Raw genomic sequence first — 21,486 nt, 5'->3', positions numbered from 1 at the left:
CGCACTCCCCCACTTGAATGGCATCCTGTAACACAGTGCCATGGTCAGTCAGTTCATCCACCTTGCAGTGCTTTCATCCAAACAAGCGGAATAAAACACACACCTTTCTTTTTGGAAATGATTTCTATTAAATTTTTAATATTTTATACAGAAGTTACAAAAGACAAACACTTTTTACAAAATACCAACACAAACCTCCTCCCCAAACCAACAAAACTAACCCATAAAGGCAAATAACCCCTCCATCCACCCCTCCAACACCCCCAACAGCTAACAGTGACCAATTCTCTAAAGTACAATATAAATGGCTGCCATCTTCAATAGAACCCCTTAATCAACTCCCTCACGGTGAATTTGACCTTCTCGATGTGCAAAAACTCCTTCAAGTCCCCTAGCCACGCCAAAGCACTTGGTGGTGTCACCATCTTAAACCCAATAGGATCTGCCTCTGTGCCACCAATGAAGCGAAGGCCATGACATCCGCCCCTGCCCCCACCGCAGTTCCGGCACATCAGAGACCTCAAAAGGCGCTACCACTGGGCAGGGTTCCAACCCCACATTCAGGATGGCTGACATGTTGCCAAAGAAAGACCTCCAGAATCCCACCAATTTTGGACAAGAATCACAAACCTGTTGGACAATTGCAGAGGTTGACACTCCAGCACTGCTGCCCTTTGAGTCTCTTTACCTTCTTCAGCTGCAGTCACACCCTCCTGTCCCTGGCCACTTTACAAACTAGAAAATTCTATCCTAGGGGTTGTGACCACATCCAAAGCAAAGCATCCAAATAACACTCCCTGTTATGTTGCACTGTCCACAGGTCAGCCTCCAGCTCAATAACTCTAAGCCAATACTCCTCAAGATGCAGGCACTTACTGCAAACGTGCTTGCCCTGGATAACACCACTATCCATGAGCTCCCACATGCTCCAGCCTTGGCACATTTAAAAAGTATTTTTATTCCAAATTTTCGATTTCCCCCCCCCCCCCCCCCCCAGCAGTCAACACGGTAACCAACTCTCCAAAATGCAGAATGAACAAACCCAGCTTTTGTGGGACTCATCACTCGCCCTCCCCCCTAGAGCAAATTTCACCTTCTCCAGGGCTAAGAACTCCAACAGGTCCTCCCACCACGTCGAGGCACAGGGTGGAGACACTGACCTCCACCCCAACAAGACCCGCAATTAGCGAGGCGAACACGTTACCCACAAAACCCCTGTCTCCCTATTCCCTATTTTAGGGGCTGTTTAGCACAGAGCTAAACCGCTGGCTTTGAAAGCAGACCGAGGCAGGCCAACAGCATGGTTCAATTCCCGTAACAGCCTCCCCGAACAGGCACCGGAATGTGGCGACTAGGGGCTTTTCACAGTAACTTCATTTGAAGCCTACTTGTGACAAGCGATTTTCATTTCATTCCATCCCTGAACCTTTTCTGCATTCGCCGCCCAATCATAGTGCATCAGATTCGGGTGGTTAATCCCCCCCCCCCCCCCCCCCACCCCACCCCCCAGACTGCGATCCCCTTTGCAGCACCAGCTTCCTTATCCTGGCCACCTTCCCCGCCCACACAAACTAAGAGATCAGCCTGTCCACCCACTTAGGCAAAAAGACCAGCAGCGCTGAAACAAAAACAAAAATGACGGTGGAATGTTCATCTTCATTGCCTGTACCTGGCCTACCAATGACAGAGGAAGATTATCCCACCTCGACAAATCTGCCTTCACTCTCCCCACCAAGCTAGAGAAATTCAACTTCCGAAGACCCGCCCAGCCTCGGGCCACCTGCACCCCCAGATACCTGAAGTGAGACGCTGCATACTGAATGGCAAGCGCTCCCATTCCTACCCCTGCCCCTGGAGAGGAAACCACAAAATACTCACTTTTTCCCAAATTCAGCTTATACACTGGAAACGTCTGAAATTATTGAAGCAAATCCATTCTGTCCCCCATCGAGTAGCCCAGCTCCGAAATGTGTAACAACAAATCATCTGTGTACAAGAATACCCTATGTCTACTCCCCCCCCCCCCCCCCCCCCCCCCCCCCCCACCCCAGTATCCCCTTCCACAGCTTTGAGCTCCTCAGCGCGATGGCCAGGGGCTCTATTGTCAACGCAAACAGCAGGGGGCCATGTGGAATCCCTCCCTCATTCCCCGGTACAGTGAAAAATGCCCTGAATTCATATAATTTGTACGCCCGCTCAACATTAGTTCCATATACAGCAACTGCACCGATGCCACAAACTTCAGCCCAATCCCAAACTTCTCCAACACTGCCATCAAATAACTCCACTCCACCCGATCAAACGCCTTCTCCGCATCTAATGCCACCATCAACTCCAACTCCCCTCTCTATGCTGGAGAAAGCACCACATTCAGCAGCACCTCACATTTGATGACAATTGCCTGCCCTTAACGAACCCCGTCTGATGCTCACAATCATCCTTGAAAGGCACACTTCCAACTTTAACATCAGCACCTTTGCCAATATCTTGGCATCCACATTCAGCAGAGATATGGGCCTATATGACCATACTCCACTGGGTTCTTATCCTTCTTTAGTAACAACGAGATGGAGGCCTGCCCCATATTTTCGGCAAAATCCTCCTGACCATCGCGGTCTCGCACATTTCCACCAACAACAGCGGCAGCTCATCCTTAAATTTCTTGTAAAATTTCACCGGGAGCCCATTTGGAATCGTCGCCTTCCACGCCTGCATCTTCCCGATTGCCACCTTCACTTCCTCCAGCCCCGCCTTCTCCATTTCACACAATCTCGAGCACTCTAGCCCACCCCCCCAAATCTTCCTTCATATCCCACTCAGCCTCTGGTGGCTCCGACTTATACAATTCCATATAGAACTCCTCAAACACCTTGTTAATCCGTTCCAGGACCACCACCAAGTACCCTGTGCTAATCCAAACTATCTCCCTCGCCGTGGCTTCCCTATGGAGCCGACCGCCTTCTCCCCATACTCATAAACAGCCCCCCTCGCCCTTCTCAACTGACGTGTCACTTTCCCCTGGACAGCAGGTTTTTCTTTGCCAGGAGCCCCGGATCTGGGTATCCTGTGTACCTCCCATCCACCTCCAAAATCTCTTCTGTCAACCTATGGAGCTCCTCACTCTCCTCCCTATCCACTTTAGCCTTAAATGAGAGCACCTACCCTCACTACCTTCAGGACCTCCCAAACCACCAGCGGTGAGACCTCCCATGTACAATTGAACTCCACATAGTCCTCAATCACCTTCCCTATCATATCACTAAAACTTCGGACCGCCAACAACCCCACATCCATCCTCCAGCCCCCCCCCCCCGGTCTACTATTGAACCTCAAATTAAACACCTGGCTAACCAAACCCATCTTAGAAATGAGGCTTTGAGGCAAACTTCCACACTCTGTCCAAAGCTGCACTCAGTGCTAGTCACACAGAGAATGTCTGAATTAATTTGGTCTGAACAAAGGACTAGCTGAGACCAGTTCAAACTAGTTTCCTTAATTATTTAACTCTTCAGCTGCCAGTTGATAGCTTCTATCCCCCTACTTAGATCCCTGGATGAAATGTAAAAGTTAAACAATATTTTCAGTTAAATGTTAAACACAAAGACAAACAATATTAGATTTTTAGAAAAATATTTAAAATTTCCCTCTTCTCACCTGTCATGATATGCAGACATGCGCATAATGAGATATAGACAGGCAGCTAATGAGCACAGAGAACAGGACATAACCAATAAGCAGGCAGAACACTTGGAGGTGGTTTCCCACTATAAAAGACACGAGGCACTCACACTCCGCCTCTTGCCACTGGGGACATCTACAGAGTGAGTCCGGTGTATATATCATATAACACCTACAGCACGTGGCTAAGAGCTAGTCTGGTTCAGTCAGACAGAGTAATCACACTTAGATTAGCAGAGAGTCAAACTCACCGAGAACTGTGCTAACTGTGTGACAGGTTCAATAAATCAAATTGAACTAACTTCAAGGTCTGGAGTATATTTCAGTTATAGCTGCATCCAGTTGCAGCCCGTGTTATCGCAGTGTGCTTAACACAACATGGTACCAGAAGGATGCTATCCCTAGGTGGTTTACCTCAATCTGTTCCGTGACGACCAGCAAATGTATCCCGGCACCATGGAGAAGATCCAGGCTCCTCAACAGCTGCGGACCTCGGTGCCAACTGGCGGACTTTCAAGCAAAGGTTTCTGCTGTACATCGAAGCCTCAGACCTTGAGGGTGCGCCTGATACAAGAAAGATTGCGCTTCTCTTCTCAACTACGGGGGATCAAGCCATCCAACTCTTCACCGAAGGCCCGGACAAGACAATGTTTCAGACCATCCTGGACAAGTTTGATAGTCATTGTGAAGTGGACACCAATGAAATCTTCGAGCGCTATATATTCAAACAACGCCTACAACGTAAAGATGAATCTTTCAACTCCTTCCAAGCTAATCTCCATCTACTAGCGCTGTCCTGCAACTTTGGTGATATTGCTGACTCCATGATCAGAGACCAAATAGTTTTTGGAGTTCACTCTGATCCTCAGAGAGCAGCTTTTAAAAATCAAGCATATGACCCTGTCAGTCGCGATTGAAATTTGTACAGTGCATGAGCACGCCAAAAATCGGTATTCCCAATACAAATTGGCTGTGAAGTGGGAAATGGTTCAAAAAGGCACTTGGCACAGAAGATGGCTGCCTGACACACAAGATGGAGACACAGAGAATAAAGCAGACATAACTGATGCCTGGAGTCCAGCGGGGTGCCAGTAGGACAGATAGGAACAGATCCAGGACAAAGGAAGCCAGACAGGAAGATTAAGAAATACATAAATGCGGGACACCACTTGAATAAAGCTGACTTCAGCCAAGTTGTACACAATGATATGCAAATACGAATGTCTTGGGCCATTTCCTAAAACAAAGGGACAATCGATACTACCTTCCTGCCGCTGTCTGTAACCTGATAAACCTCTTTGACTGTGGCCATGTGTAAATGGCAAAATGCTTACAAATAGCAATGTACAATTTATAAAATGTTTAAAGTTAACAAGGTGATAATTGTTTTGTATCTGGGCTCATTGTGAACCCGAAGTGGCTGTTTAAAGATAACAAGGTGATAATTGTTTTATATCTGGGCTCATTGTGATAGCGATGTACAATCTATAAAATGTTTAAAGATAACAAGGTGATAATTGTTTTGTATCTGGGCTCATTGTGAACCCAAAGTAAAAAATGAATGACTGCCATTCAAACCGGGAGAAAGGCTGGCTACTGTACCGCGGGGTACATACGCTTTCTCCCGAAGCTTCGTGCAACAATAAAACTGCATTTATCTGATCACAGCAAGTCTGACTCTTGAAGTGGTTGATTTTTCCCATAACAGCTGAAAATGAGAAACTTGCCTCCCACGAGGCAGAGAGTGTGCAGGCCATCGCCCGGATGCAGTGCCTCAGCATTGATGAAAGTGGCCATTTTGAGCGCTCTTCCTGGAGCCCCACGCATGTGCGATGCGAATGGGATAACGAAACATCCGATCACCACACTGCGCAGGTGCGAATGTCTGCTGACCGCACTGTGCATGTGCAATGACGCACGGAGCGTAACGACGTGCTCGAACTGCGGCACCGCCCACTTAAAGAAACACTGCCCTGCAAGATGCAGGCGCTGTTTAAATTGCGGAAAGCCTGGACACTATGCAGCCTTGTGCAGGTCTGCACCACCAGTCAAGGGCCAGCGTTCCCAATTCCAACGCAGGTGCGTTCGGAGTGTCCAACAAGGTTTACAGAATTCTGATCCTGGCAGTATAACGGATCCAGAGGAAAATTGCCTGGAGTCCCCCTACCATGTGGGCATCATTACCACACGTGAACATGCCTCACCGACATCATCACAGAGCCTGCCCACCCTCACTGTGGATTCTGCGGACAAATGGCTTGCGATTATACAAGTAAATCAATGCTCTATCCAGTTCAAGCTGGACACAGGTGCTTCTGCCAATCTCCTTTCACAGGCAGATTTCAACTGCATCAAGAAGCCACCCGAAGAACTTCAGTGTCTTCGGGGGTTGTGGACCATATGATAACGTCGTCCACATACACACGATGCCCTCCCCTTCCAGCAGGGTCAGCTCCTGGACTATAACGGCAATGCCATCTCAGCACTGGGATCCTGCCATCTGCTCGACTCCTACAGGAGCATTCACACCAGGCTAAGGTTTGAAATCGTCAAGCCAGACAGGGCCTCCCTGCTCGGCGCACATGCATGCAAGCTGCTAAACCTTGTGCAGCGGGTCTACACAATGACCTCCCCCAACGTGGATCTTCAAGCCGGCATTGACGACATCCTCGCTCAGTATCCGGATGTGTTTGACAGGATGGGCACTCTGCCATATCGGTACAAGATCCTGATGCCACGCCTCTGGTCCATGCTCCACGCCAGGTCCTGGCTCCACTGAAGGAGCGCCTGAAGCGCAGTTAAAGGATCTTCAGGACCAGGGCATCATCTCCACAGTTACAGAATCGACTGACTGGGTCAGCTCGATGGTATGTGTAAAGAAGCCTTCAGGGGAGCTGCGCATCTGCATTGATCCCAAGGATCTCAACCAGAATGTAATGCGGGAACACTACCCCATCCCGAAGCGGGAGGAACTAACAAGTGAGATGGCACACGCCCGTTTTTTCACAAAGTTAGATGCGTCACACGGATTCTGGCAAATCCAGCTGGATGAGTCCAGCAGAAGGCTCTGCACCTTCAACACACCGTTTGGCATGTGCTGCTATAATCGTATTCCGTTCGGCATTGTCTCGGCCTCGGAGATCTTCCATAGAATCATAGAGCAGATGATGGAGGGCATTGAAGAGGAGGGCATCGTGTGTATGTGGACAACGTTATCATATGGTCCACAACCCCCAAAGAGTACATCTTTCATCTCCAGCAGGTATTCCGCCGTGTCCATGCCAATGGCCTCAAGCTGAACAGGGCCAAGTGCTGCTTTGGCATGTCGACACTGAAGTTCTTAGGTGACCAGATATCTCAGCAGGGTGTGCGCCCGGACACGCACAAGGTCAAGGCCATTGAAGCCATGAAGACCCCTGAAGACAAGAAGGCGGTGCTGCGCTTCCTACGCATGGTAAACTTTTTGGACAAGTTTATCCCAAACCTGGCCTCACACACCACGGCCCTCAGACACCTGGTGAAAAAGTCTACTGTCTTTGAGTGGCAGGCAGCTCACAAGCAGAGTGGTTGGAGCTGAAAGCCAAGCTCCCCACTGCACCTGTATTGGCATTTTTTGACGCTGACAGGGAAACAAAAATATCGAAGAATGCGAGCCTGGACAGCATCGGCGCGCGGTGTTGCTCCATCGCGATGACACCTCATCCTGTTGCCTACGCATCACGGGCGATGACACCCACCGAGCAGCGGTACGCCCAAATTGAAAAGGAATGCCTGGGCCTTCTCACTGTAATTCTCAAGTTCCACGATTATGCCTACTGCCTGCCGACGTTCAACGTCGAGACGGACCACAGGCCTCTGGTCCACATTATCCGCAAGGACCTGAACGACATGACGCCCCGGCAGCAGCGCATCCTCCTCAGACTCAGAAGGTACGACTTTGAGCTTGTGTACACGCCTGGCAAGGAGCTCATTATTGCAGATGCCTTGTCCCACTCCGTAACCTTGCCCGCTGACCCGCCGGCATTCATCCAACAGATCGAATCACAGGTGCAGCTGTGGGCGAGCAACCTCCCGGCGTCGGATGAAAAGGTGATCCGCATTCGTGACGAGACAGCCAAAGACCCTCTTCTGCAGCGTGTCATGCGCCATCTCACCAATGGCTGGCAAAAAGGGCCGTGCCCTCAATTCAATGTGAAGGACGATCTGACGGTGGTTGATGGTATCAACTTCAAGCTGGACCGCATTGTCATTCCACTCAGTCTCCAGAGCTTGGTGCTCCGGCAAATCCACGAGGGACATCTGGGTGTCGAGAAGTGCAGGCGCAGAGCCAGGCAAGCTGTCAACTGGCCTGGGATTAGTCAGGACATCTCAAATATGGTCCTCAACTGTTCGACCTGTCAACGCTTCCAGCCAGCATGGAGCAAGGAGATGCTTCAGCACAAAATCGTGACCTCCCCGTGGTCCAAGGTGGGCATCGACCTCTTTCACGCCAATGGTCGTGATTATGTGCTAATCATTGATTATTTTTCCAACTACCCAGAAGTTGTGAAGCTCTCGGACCTTACATCCAAGACCGTCATCAAGGCCTGTAAGGAGATGTTCTCGAGGCAGGGTATTCCACTCACTGTCATGAGTGATAACGGTCCTTGCTTCAGCAGCCAAGAGTGGTCAAGATTTGCCCAGCTATATCAGTTTCATCACGTCACTTCCGGCCCACATTACCCACAGCCCAAAGGGAAGGTTGAGAAAGGGGTGCACATAGTGAAGCAGCTCATCTGCAAGGCCACGGATTCTGCTCCTGACGTCAACCTTGCGCTGCTTGCGTACAGGGCAACCCCTCTGTCTACCGGCATGTCACTGGCTCAACTCCTGATGAACAGGGACCTGCGGACTACTCTTCCAACCATACACTTGCCTGATCTGGATCACCTCCTGGTGCTGCAGTAGGTGCAGAAACTCAGGAACTGGCAAAAGCAGGGCTATGGTGCTCATGCCACCGATTTGCCTGTGCTATCCCCGGCGGATGCTGTTCGGATCAAGCTACTTGATGGAGGCTGGTCAGCTCCAGTGGTTATTCTTCGACAGGCTGCTCCTCGATCGTATGTTTTGTGTATGGCTAATGGCTCTGTTGTGCAGCGAAACAGACGGGCACTGCGCACAGTTGCCCGCCCGCAACCACATTCTTTGTTGTTTCCATCTGTTATTGTGCCACCTCCTGACACCTCGAACCACGAGGCCGCAAGTCTGGCTGCAATCCCACCCATCAAAGCGCCGTCATCCCCAACACCACCTCTCCAGCGGCCGACCAGGATCAGACGCAAGCCCCAGAGACTGGACTTATTTGTTTTGTTTGCTATGTTCTGTTTTCGCACATTAGACACCAGTTTTCACATGTACATATGTTCCCATCTGCCATTTTATGTAAATAAATTTGTTTTTCGGCCTACACATGTTAATACTTTCACATATGCTGCAGAAAAACATTTCAAAAGGGGAGATGTCGTGATATGTAGGCATGCACATAATGAGATACAGATAGGCAGCTAATGAACACAGAGAACAGGACACAACAATCAGCAGGCAGAACACTTGGAGGTGGTTTCCCACTATAAAAGGCACGACGCACTCACACTCCGCCTCTTGCCACTGGGGACATCTACAGAGTGAGTCCGGTGTATATATCACATAACACCTACAGCACGTGTCTAAGAGCTAGTCTGGTTCAATCAGACAGAGTAATCACACTTGGGTTAGCAGAGAGTCGAACTCAGAGAACTGTGCTAACTGTGTGACAGGTTCAATAAATCAAATTGAACTAACTTCAAGGTCTGGAGTATATTTCAGTTACAGCTGCATCCAGTTGCAGCCCGTGTTATCTCAGTGTGCTTAACACAACATCACCTAACTTCCACACTCTGTTCAGTGTCTTGGAATGAACTTTCACTCCGAATACTGTCAGGAGAGTGAAGCATCAGACTTGCGGGGCTGCGTTTTTATTCCCGTTGCCCGCTATTTTTGTCGGATTGGAAATTGTGGCAGGTCGCGCCCGACACTTAAAGATGTCAAAATCATTATTAGTCTGCTGTGTTTAGTATTTTGTGTTGACTGGTGGGTTCCTGAAAGCTGTGGGTACCATGCCAAAAGGTCAGATTGAATGTTGGGGTAAGCTTGGTGTGGAGTCAGACCCTTCTGACAGGTAAATTTAAAAGATCTTGCCAACTTCAACTGTCATAATGATAATGGCATATGGTAATTTTGGTATGTTTTCAATTTGGTGATTTGATTTTCACATTAATTTAATGTCCTGAGTATCTATGCAAGAGTGTCCCTGCCCTATGAGCATGGACAGAGGATTGGTTAACTAACAGAAAACTACATTAAGCGGATCCATTGTCCTGTATGCTTTATTTTAATCGTTTTCCGGGCACTTCGTGTTTATCTGTTTTACAATACAAAAGCAATGTGTTCGACCAGCAGGTTCTGATGATGTGATAAATGTCCCATCTCCTTCACAGTTGACTAGTTTGCAGGGGCACAATGGTTCCTCTATACATTGTGGAAAATGACTAAACTGTCTTCGTTGGTGCCAGGGCCTCAAAAGATCTCACCTGGGGTGTACTGCGTTTGCAATCTGAGATATGGTAATTGGTTGTGTGTCCCCTTACATTTTTCCCTGCTGCCACATGCACACCGTGGATTTGCCCTACTACATGAGTGGTAGAGCGAAGTCTGCAGAGGACACTTAAAGTCTGCAGAGGGATATAGATAGTTTAAGTGAGTGAGCAGGGTCTGGCAGATGTTTTACAATGTTGGTAAATGTGAGGTCATCCATTTTGGTAGGAATAACAGCAAAATGGACTATAATTTAAATGGTAAAAAATTGCAGCATGCTTCTCTGCAGAGGGACCTGGGTGTCCTTGCGCATGAATCACAAAATGTTGGTTTACAGGTGCAGAAGGTAATTAAGATGGCAAATGGAATCTTGTCCTTCATTGTTAGAGGGATGGAGTCAGGGAGGTTATGTTGCAGCTGGCGAGGCCACATCTGGAGAACTGTCTACAGTTTTGGTCTCCTCACATGAGAAATTATTTACTGGCCCTGAGGGGGTGCAGAGGAGACTCCCTAGGTTGATTCCGGAGTTGAGAGGATTGGCTCATGAGTACTGAGGGGATTGGGACTATACTTACTGGAATTTAGAAGAATGAGGGGGGATCTTATGGAAACATATAAAATTATGAAGGGAATAGATTAGATAGAAGCAGGAAGGTTGTTTCCACTGGCGGGTGAAACTAGAACTAGGGGGCATAGCCTCAAAATAAGGGGAGCAGATGTAAGACTGAGTGGAGGAGGAACAAAGGGTTGTGAGTCTGTGAAATTCCATGCCCAGGTTTTTAAGGCAAAGATAGATAGAATTTTGAACAGCAAAGGAATTAAGGGTTATTGAGCGGGCGGGTAAGTAGAGCTGAGTCCACAAAACGATCAGCCATAATCTTACTGAATCATGGAGCAGGCTCGAGGGGCCAGATGGCCTACTCCCGCTCCTAGTTATGTTCTTATGTTCCTGAAGTAGAGTTCACTGGAAATCTGTACACCAGGAACCACTTTTTGGTGACTCCGCACAGACAGTGGATCAAGTGGGAATCGAACCTGGGACCCTGCCGCTGTGAAGCAACAGTGCTAACCATTGTGCTACCGTGCCGCCTCATCTCAGGAGGACACAATACCTGGGTAAAAGGAGACGATTTAATGTGTATGCGTTAGCAATGTCCTTCCCTGCCTTGTACATGATGATGTATTGATACACTGACAATGTAAGTGCCCAATGCTGTATTCTTGTTGAGGCCATGGGAGGCATTTTGAGTTACTGAAACGGCTCCACAACAGCTTGTGATTGGTACATAGGTGAATGAAGGACCATAGAGGTACTGGTAGAATCATCTTACCACAAAAACGTTAACTAGACTTTCTTTGTCCAACTGTGAATACCCCTTTTCAACCTTTGTCAGCATTCTTGATTCAAAACCAATGGGTTTCTTGGACCTGTCTCCCATTACATGAGAAAGTACCGCCCACACACCGTAGGGTGAGGCATTGCGTGACAGAATAAGTTCCCTATCTGGATCAAAATGGACTAGCAGATGTTTTGATGGCAGCAGTGTTTTCACATTTTGAAAGCCATCGTCTGTCCAGATTCCCAGATCGGTTTTGTTTCTTTGTACAGTAATAGGTACGGGGAGCCAACATGGTAGACAGGTCTGACAAAAACCTTCCATAATAGATTATCAAACCTACAAATAATCTGAGCTTGCCACATTCCTGGGCTCCGGAACATCCTTAATCGCTCAAACTTTCCCTTCCACAGGAGATGGACCGAACGCAGTGATTCTGTGGCCTCGGTACTCATGCTCGCTGCCTGAAAAATGTACTTGCTCCACTTCAGGTGCAGTTCCAGCTCTGAAAACCTTTTTAAAACAAATCCAAGTTGCTGAGTCAGTCAGTCTCAGTCTTACCGAAATTAAAATGTCATCTAAGTAGACTGCAACATGAGGAATGCTTTGTAAAAGGTTGTCCATCGTTCTTTGGAAGATCGCCGGACTGAGGATACACCAAAAAGGCAAAAGATTATACTTGAACAACCCTTTATGCTTATTGATATCATGTACTGCTTTGAATCTTAGTTTAGTAAGAGTTGTTGACTCGTCCAGTTTTGAAAACGTCTTGCCTCCTGCAAAGGTTGAAAACAGATGATCTATCCTCGGCAATGGTTGAGCATCCAGCTTGGAAACCTGATAAATGGTAAGTTTGTAGACCCCACATATGCACACAGTTCCTTCACTGTTAAGAACATAAACAATTGGAGCTGCCCAACTGAATGGGCTCAATGATTCTTTGCCTTTTCAGCTGAACCAACCCCTCCACTTTGCCTTTCATGGCATAAGGGACTGTCCTCGGTTTGAAAAAAGCCTGAGGATCTATGAACAATTTAACTCTAGTGCCCACAGTATATCCAGTTTGAAAAGCTTAGGACATTTATGAATGACGTCCTCTGACACATTTACCTGCTTTACCTCATCCCAGTTCAACTGAGTTTTCTTGAGCCAGTCGCACCCAAGTAGACTATGCCCGTGCCCTTTCACTACGAGGAGCCATGGTCTTGCTTCTTGGCTGTTCTATGCAATGTCTACCTTTAATGCTCAAGCAATGGTGTAGTCTCACCGGTGTACATCCGAAGGTTGAATCCTGTCTGAGTAAGGGCTGCTACTTGCTCAGAGCCTCAAATCTTCCTGATTATCGATGCAGAATCTCCTGTGTCCACTTCCATTTGATTTTCTGTCTATTGACCTCCACTGTAGCATAATGAGGCTCTGCATTGCTCTTGCTCATATCAAACATGTCATAATCTTGCTTCTGTGCCTCATTTGAGCTTTCCAATCGATCGGCCATCGACTGACACTTTGTTGCATTTGAAGTTCCTTGCTCAGCCTTTGACTTTCTCTTAGCACCCCGGCATTTCTTCGCTAAATGTCCCTTATTGTTGCACTGGTGAAAAACAGCATCCATAATAGAATGATTCACATACTGTGACCTTCCACACCTAAAACATTCCTGTCTTCACATTTTTCCCTGCAGCTTCTTTTTCTACTTCATGCTGTGCACCTGTCTGAGTGCTGCCATTAGCCTTCTGGATATCTTTTTTTTAAAATTTCCAATTAAGGGGAAATTTAACATGGCCAATCCACCCACCCTGCACTTTGTGGAGGTGAGACCCGTGCAGGCAGGGCGAGAATGTGAAAATTCCACATGTACAGTGACCTGGGGCCGGAATCAAACCCAGGTCCTCGGCACCGTGAGGCAGCAGTGCTAACCACTGCACCAACATGCCATCCCAGCCTTCTGGTTGTCTTTACCATTATTGGCAATCATTCCCATGCCTCGAGAAAATTCTAGAGCCTTTTTAAAAGTAATTGTGGTTTCTCCCAGCAAACGCTGCTGAATGCTATCCTCATTAATGCCACAAACTAGTCTGTCCCGAAGTATGTTTCCAAAACTGCCCCAAACTTACTATGTTCAGAGAGCTGGTATTATTCAACCAAATCAGCTACAGACCATCCCACCTTCCGAAAATGATTATAGAATTTGCAACGTCGTACAATTACTGAGGGCTTAGGATTGTGTTGTTTCTGACCAAGTAACTAAATCCGCAAATGAAATGTCCCCTGGTTTCTGCGGTGTAGCTAAATTTCACAAGAGTTGCAACTCTTTGCCCCAAGCACACTCAGGAGTATTGAGCACTTTCTAAACTCGTCTGTGATCCCATTTGCCTAGAAAGAGTGTTCCAACCTTTCTACATATTCAATCCAGTTCTTGTTCTTCATAGAATCCCTACAGTGCAGAAGGAGGCCGTTTGGCCTATTGAGCCTGCACCGACCCTCTGAAAGAGCACTCTACACAGACCCACTCCCCCACTCTATACCTGCAATCCCACCTAGGGACAATTTAGCATAGCAAATCCACCTAACCTGCACATCTTTGGACTGGGAGTAAACCGGAACACCCGGAGGAAACCCATGCAGACACTGGAAGAACGTGCAAACTCCACACAGTCACCCGAGATCTGAATCGAACCCGGGTCCCTGGTGCTGTGAGGCAGCAGTGCTAACCACTGTGTCTTCTCTTCCACAAACTCATTGATAGATCCAAACATAGTCATGGTGCGGCTAACCTGTCTTCTTTCGGTGAACTTAGCAAATGTTCATGTTGAACGTGCTAAATTTCTCTTATTCTCGTCACCAAAAACATCCCAAAATGGTGGCCTGACACCAGAACCCTACCCTTGGGCCGTTTGTCTTTCAGATACTGAAGAATTGCAACTAATGTAGGCAGCGGTGGAAGAGAAAGAGATAGAAAAACAGGAAGATAGCGATGAAGCAGAATTATTGTCTCCCACTCTCTCACTCACAGCCAGGAACTCAGATACTCGATAGCTTAGAGGAAAACTCTGCACGAGATGAGACATTGTACACAATGAGTTGCAGCCATGGCAAGAGACAAGGGTAGCGCAGGTGGCAGTTTGCCAGAGGACAAGATTGCGGTGGAGGATTCAGAGAATTACTTCAGTGCATGGCCTACAGAATAATGCTATTGGGAATGCACATTGAATGCTCCGTGCATTGGAAGACCTGCCAGAAAGCCAGTGGTCAGTGTCAAAGCACTTGCTGCTGGGCTTTGAGCAGAGTTTAAAGCCTATTCCCTCCAACATGGCAATGGTGGTCAACTTTGTCAGAAAGTTTGTGGATCTATCCATCATGCAAGTAGCTGATACCTCAGTTTACATTACAGCACAACAAAAGCCTACCAGGTTTTGAACACTGCAATGTAAGCTCCAACTTCTATCAGATAAAGTTCAGACTATTGCCGTCAAGAGTTGCGAGTACCAGTGCTCAAAGGGACTTGCAGGGTGTCACAAGAGTTCAACAGTTTGTCCTCCAACACATAACTAGGATTGTTGACCCCCTGCCCTCGCTCGAGGAATGCATTGTGCCCAACAAGCACAAATCTGCTGTCTTCTCTCAACATGACAACTGTTATGGGCCAGGGTTTAGAGAACCCCAAAGTGTATCATGGAGTTCACCTGACCCACAACTTTTAATAGATTGTGGTGTGGGGAGCACATGGCTCACTCTACAGGTGTGGTAGAGCAGAAATGGAAAAGTATTTTTTAAAGCAAAACAATGTTTATTCTATGAACTCAAGTTAACCTTTTTAAAACATATAGTGAACATCTTAGCAACCATTAATTCAAATACAACCCCCAAAGAATGCAACACGAAGTAATCCTTTAAGCTTTCCTTTTAACATCCATACGACTTAAAAACACATTTTAACAGAAGCACATTAGGTTTACATTCACTACTGAGAACATTTATAATTCTGAGTTCACCAAATGATCAAGACATAGTCTTTTGATGGCAGAGAGATCAACAGTACACCTGCTTGGTCTGGCTTCAGCTCCAACACTTAAAACAAAACTAACACACCCTGCAGCCTGCTCAAAAACAAAAGTAAAAAGCTGACAGACAGCCCAGCTCCACCCACTCTCTGACATCACTGCAGTAGTAAACATCCATTTTTTAAAGGTACTCTCACTACAGATATTTATATACACACCCATTTATAAACACCCATTTCTTAAAGGTACTCTCACATGGCACAACACTCATGCTCCCACCTTTGCTACACTGCAGAATTCTTTCTGTTGCATTTCAGATGCCTCCCATGCTAAAGTGATACAGTCTGATTGCTAGGCCCATCCCAGAACTGCTTGAGGGTCATCTGACATGGCCCACACCAGAAGTATATGCACACTGCTATGGAAGCAATGATGGAATCCAAACACCACCATTATGTAAAACGTTTAAAGTGGTTGATCCAGGGAGCAGGTGGTTGATCCAGGCAGCAGGTAGTTGGTTCAGGCAGCAGGTGGATGATCCAGGCAGTAGATGGTTGATCCGGGCAGCGGGTGGTTGATCCAGGCAGTGGGTGGTTGATTCAGGCAGCAGGTGGTTGATCCAGGCAGCAGGTGGTTTATGCAGGCAGCAGGTGGATGATCCAGGCAGCAGGTGGATGATCCAGGCAGCGGGTGGTTGATTCAGGCAGCAGGTGGATGATTCCGGCAGCAGGTGGTTGATCCAGGCAGCAGGTGGTTGATTCAGGTAGGTAGTTTATGCAGGCAGCGGGTGGTTGATCCAGGCAGCAGGTGGATGATCCAGGCAGCAGGTGGATGATCCAAGCAGCGGGTGGTTGATTCAGGCAGTGGGTGGATGATTCAGGCAGTGGGTGGATGATCCAGGCAGCGGGTGGTTGATCCAGGCAGCGGGTGGTTGATCCAAGCAGTGGGTTGATCCAGGCAGCGGGTGGTTGATCCAGGCAGCGGGTGGTTGATTCACGCAGCGGGTGGATGATTCACGCAGCGGGTGGATGATTCCGGCAGCGGGTGGTTTATGCAGGCAGCGGGTGGATGATTCCGGCAGCGGGTGGATGATCCAGGCAGCGGGTGGTTTATGCAGGCAGCGGGTGGATGATCCAGGCAGCGGGTGGTTGATCCACGCAGCGGGTGGATGATTCAGGCAGCGGGTTGATGATCCAGGCAGCAAAGAATACCGGATCTGTGAGGGACAACTTTCTCGAGGCTCAGTAGCTGTTCAAGCAGCACAGGAAAGCAGCAAGCTGATTGTTTGGTGAGTAACTAATATTAGGGACTGTGTCTACATAGCTGTAACTTAAATAACTGAAGAAAACAGTTAGGGAACCAAACTTGGAGGATAAAGGTGAAGTGAATCCGAAAGCGGAAACAGGAAATCAAAAGAATTGATTGGGTGAGTACATTTATACATTCTATAATATCAAGGAGCAAAGAGAAGAAAGGCCTTAGTTAATATTAGTTTATACTATTTATTTTATTAATATTATTTGATATTTGGAGCAGAGCTCCAAGCCGTGGTCTGCTCTTCTCCCTCCATGTGGGATACCAGGAACATTTCCAGTTCCCAGTACCACCATGTGTGCAGGAAGCGTCCCCAGCTGCAGCTCCTGGAAGTCCACGTTTCAGAGTTGGAGCGGGGACTGGGGACACTAGAGCATCCGCAAGTCAGAGCGTATTGTGGATAGCACGTATAGAAAGGTGGTCACACCACAGGTTCAGACTCCAGAAGCAGGCAAGGATTGGGGGACCACAGGGAGAGCAAGAGAGCTAGACAGGCAGTGCAAGAATCGCCTCTGGCCATTCCTGCAAAACAAATATACCGCTTTGGATACTGTTGAGGGGAATGACCTCTCGGGGTAAAGCAGCAGCAACCAAACTCGGTGCATCATGGTTGGTTATGCTGCAGAAGGGAGGTGTAAAAAGTATGGAAATGCGACCATTACACGGGATTCAATTGTAAGGGGAATAGGCAGATGTTTCTGTGGCTGCAAACAAGACTCCAGGATGTTTGTTGTGTTGCTTCCTTGGTGCTAGGGTTAAGGGTGTCTCAGAACAGTTACAGGACATTCTGGAGGGGGACGGTGACCAGCCAGTGGTCATCGTACACATTGATACAAACGACATAGGTAATAAAAAGGGATGAGGCCCTGAAAGCAGAATGTAGAAGGTTAGGAAGAAAGTTGAGAAGCCGTCCTCAAATCTTAGGATTACTACCAGTGCCACATGCTAGTCAGAGTAGAAATAGCAGAATATATCAAATGAATACGTGGCTGAAGAGATGGTGTGAGTGGGAGGGTTTCAGATTCCTGGGGCATTGGGACTGGTTCTGGGGGAGGTGGGACCTGTACAAATCGGACTGGTTACACCTGGGCCAGACTGGGACTGATGTCCTTTGGGGGAGGGGGGGGGGGGGGCTTGCTCAAGCGGTTGGGGAGGATTTAAACTAATATAGCAGCGGGATGGGAACCTATGTAACGATTCAGAGCAGGGGGAATCAAGAACAAGAGAAAAAGACAGCAAGGAGAATAAGAAAAGTGATAGGCAGATAAACCAAGGTCCAGTGTCAGATAACAACACTGTAAAAAATATTAGGGACCGGTCAAGGAATGTTAAAACGGCTAGCCTTAAGGGTTTGTACCTGGAATGCTCGGAGCATTCTAAATAAAATGGATGAATTAGTCGCACCGATAGATGTAAAGGGGTATGATATAGTTGGGCTTACGGAGACATGGCTCCAAGTTGGAGGAACCCCACGCACACACGGGGAGGATGTGCAGACTCCGCAAAGACAGTGACCCAAGCCAGAATCGAACCTGGGACCCTGGAGCTGTGAAGCAATCCACAATGCTACCGTTTAGATTCTCTTTGCCTGGGAATTCCCTTGGAGTTGCCCCTCTTCACACCTCAGCTCTGAGGAAATTCCTGACCGTAATGTTCTGGTCAGTATTCGTCCCTCTTCCAGCATTATGAAAAAATATGAGTTAGTCAGATAGCTAGTCTCATTTATTGTTCAAGGGATCCACTTATGCACAAATGATATTTGTTTATGTGACCAGTGACTAGACCTCAGAAGTAATTTATTGATTGTGAAGTATTTTGGGTACTTGAAGAATAAATGTTCTGTAAATGTGAGTTATCTATTTACTTTTTAATATTTCTGTCCAAGATGTGACTTAAAGCAGATAGATTTACAGATGTTAGGCCATCTAAGATTTGGAGAAGACATAGACATGAATCCAAAAGTTCTCCAGCTTTTAAGTAAACAATCGATTTTTAATGTGCTTTCCTTCAGAGAACCAATATTATTGTGGTAAACAATATTTATTTGTGGCTGTCTAGACAAATGCTGATTTTTGTGTCTCATGCAGGGAAGTTATTGCAAGTTAATTCAGGTGCTAAAGAGCATCTGTTTTTTGAAGCACCAAGAGGAAAACGACAAACAATTAGAAGTACAGAGGTATGAAATTCATTTAATTATGCTATGTAAGTTGTCATAACCCAAAAAGCCAGTCGATAAAGAATTTAACTGCAGCCAATCTTTACACACTTTTATGAACATTTATTTACAGTTACAGATTACACCCAATCATCTCCTAACTGCAAACCATATTTTCAATCTGTGCCCATGTAAAGGGACATAAAAAGAGGTCTGTTAATGTCCACCACCTGCCTACAATTAATATACATTTAACAGATTCTCTTCTCTCTCTTAAAAATGAAAATTGAGCTTATATGCATGATCAAAATTTCAAAACAATGAAATCATAAATCTCCATATTCTGTACAAAGCAATATGCCCTTCCTCTAGGACCTCTAATAATTTCTTTATGCATGCAATTCTTTTGTAAAACAATCAGACAGTTGATTTAAAAATTTCCTTTCCCTCTACTTATTCAAGCTACCAAAGTCAATCCATAACCGTTTCTTACTCGAGACCTTTTGTTGAGCATACAATAATTCACAATGATTGATTGTGAATGATCACAATGAATGACATTACATTGAAAGGATATACTATCTTCAGTATGCCGCTTGTACAGAATCTCACTTAAAATATTTAACAAATAGAAACCCATATTAAAGTCCTCCACAATAGCTAGTTTGTGCAGTTTCAGCACTTTTAAGAACGCTTTTTATTTTCTTACTAAATAACACCATTTCCTATTTTCACCCAGCTGCACTTGAATACCCATCAGGAAGATTAACAAGTTGAACATCACTAAAACAGTTTCATATTATTTGGATCACCTAAGAATGGAAACCAATGTATGCATTTCAGTCGATTTAATTTTTATCATATTTTATATTTGCCCTTAAAATATTCTCTCCTTTTCAGATGTTTCCTTGTAGTATTTATCTCCAATACATTTAAACTAGTAGTTAGTATGAGTGTCTAACCAGTTAAACTGACCAATGAAGCTTCACAATTGCTCTGTCTGTTTTTGGAGATAACATTTGTTTCTGTGCTAACATAGCATGATTAACAAGATGGATGTCACACTCTCTAAACAGGGATGCTGATTTTAAAGTTATCCCAGACTTACTCTGCTTAACATCTAAATGAATATTTTAAAAAGCCCCATATGAAGCCTGATTCCCAAATTTAAATTCTACTCTGATTTCATTGATAACATATTTATCAAATTCTGCAGTCCCACCCCATAATAAATAATCAACATGCATCACCAAGATGCCTGAAAGTTTTCCATTCTATACCAATAAAGTATTGCAGGATCTGCTTTTAATTGAATATAATTAATTTTCAGCAAAACGTATCTCAGCAAACAATTGAACATCGTTCAGGTCATTGACGCATTTAGTTAGTTCCCATGGTTTCACTTCTGCATTTGCTGCCTCTTTGGACAGTTTCATAAACTCTTCTCACTGAAAAGAATCGCCCTGCAGAAATGTCATTCTTAAAATGATTGATCTACACTCATGAATATGTGGTCAAAAGAACTAAAAGGATTTACAAGATTACTTCTTCAGCTGGAGGTGAGTCAACCCATCTACATACAAAAAAAACTGTATCACCTTCTCACTCTTCAAAAGACTGAGCATCTCATCTGCAAAGAATACAAATCGACCTACATGACATAGCTGGTTGATATTTACCCAGTACCTCAAAATAAACTCCAAATTGTCTTCAACTATCTAATTGTCTTTGTTTCTGAAGGGGGGGGGTCCAGCGGTGAGACCTCTTAAAACTGAATAGCTACGATGCCACTTGAGTAGTTTTACATAAATTAGTTTATTAAGGATTGAGATTAATTATAGGAAGTGTACTGAGTAATAAGTGATCATCTGGCTACAATCAGTGGCCACAGTGCATGATGGGATTTAGACTAGCTAACTTGACCATGTTTTTGAAACACAGGAGATGTGTGATCAGCAAATTACTAGTAAACGCAAGTTTTTATCAGTGGCCTCCGATACCCTCTGAAAGCGAAAAGGAAGTCACTTATCCTGGCTTTCTGAAACAATCCATGGAGTAAAGAGGACGCGAGTTCTGCCATCCTGGCCCTCATGAACAATGGGTGCACAGGATGCTGAGATGGGGGAAAATGAACTTAGGATGCTAAGATTGACATCAAGCCTTTTTGTAAATACAGCTAACGGGATGAGGCTCAATCATGGGCTGATATCAATTTTATTGGATAAGGTTTAAACATGACAGCTTCAGGGATTGGATCGAGTCCAACTGGGGTGGGCTATTGATTTTTGGAAATTGTATAATTCATGTGTTTTTAGCAGTGGTTAAGTAGATAGATTTTGGCATTATCCCGATCTCATCTCTGTATACATGTAACCAAGCTTGGATTAAT

The 21,486-nt window shown here is 46.1% G+C and overlaps 1 protein-coding gene across 3 annotated transcripts in view; it reads left to right on the top strand.

The window, feature by feature from the left end:
• LOC140424335 (echinoderm microtubule-associated protein-like 6) overlaps window positions 1–21,486 on the top strand; it is a 755,202-nt gene that overhangs the window by 470,638 nt on the left and 263,078 nt on the right. For 2 of the 3 annotated variants that reach the window (XM_072507857.1, XM_072507856.1), the window contains one exon: window positions 19,030–19,118. In XM_072507857.1, coding sequence (XP_072363958.1) covers window positions 19,030–19,118 — 89 coding nt within the window. Of the gene's footprint in view, window positions 1–19,029; window positions 19,119–20,427; window positions 20,793–21,486 lie in introns of those variants that run through there. The other variant, XM_072507859.1, reaches the window with a different exon arrangement.

Source organism: Scyliorhinus torazame, chromosome 1 (genome assembly GCF_047496885.1).
Source record: "Scyliorhinus torazame isolate Kashiwa2021f chromosome 1, sScyTor2.1, whole genome shotgun sequence".
Classification (NCBI taxonomy): domain Eukaryota; kingdom Metazoa; phylum Chordata; class Chondrichthyes; order Carcharhiniformes; family Scyliorhinidae; genus Scyliorhinus; species Scyliorhinus torazame.
Note: the sequence above shows the minus strand (reverse complement) of the source record. Positions and strands in the feature narration are given on the sequence as shown.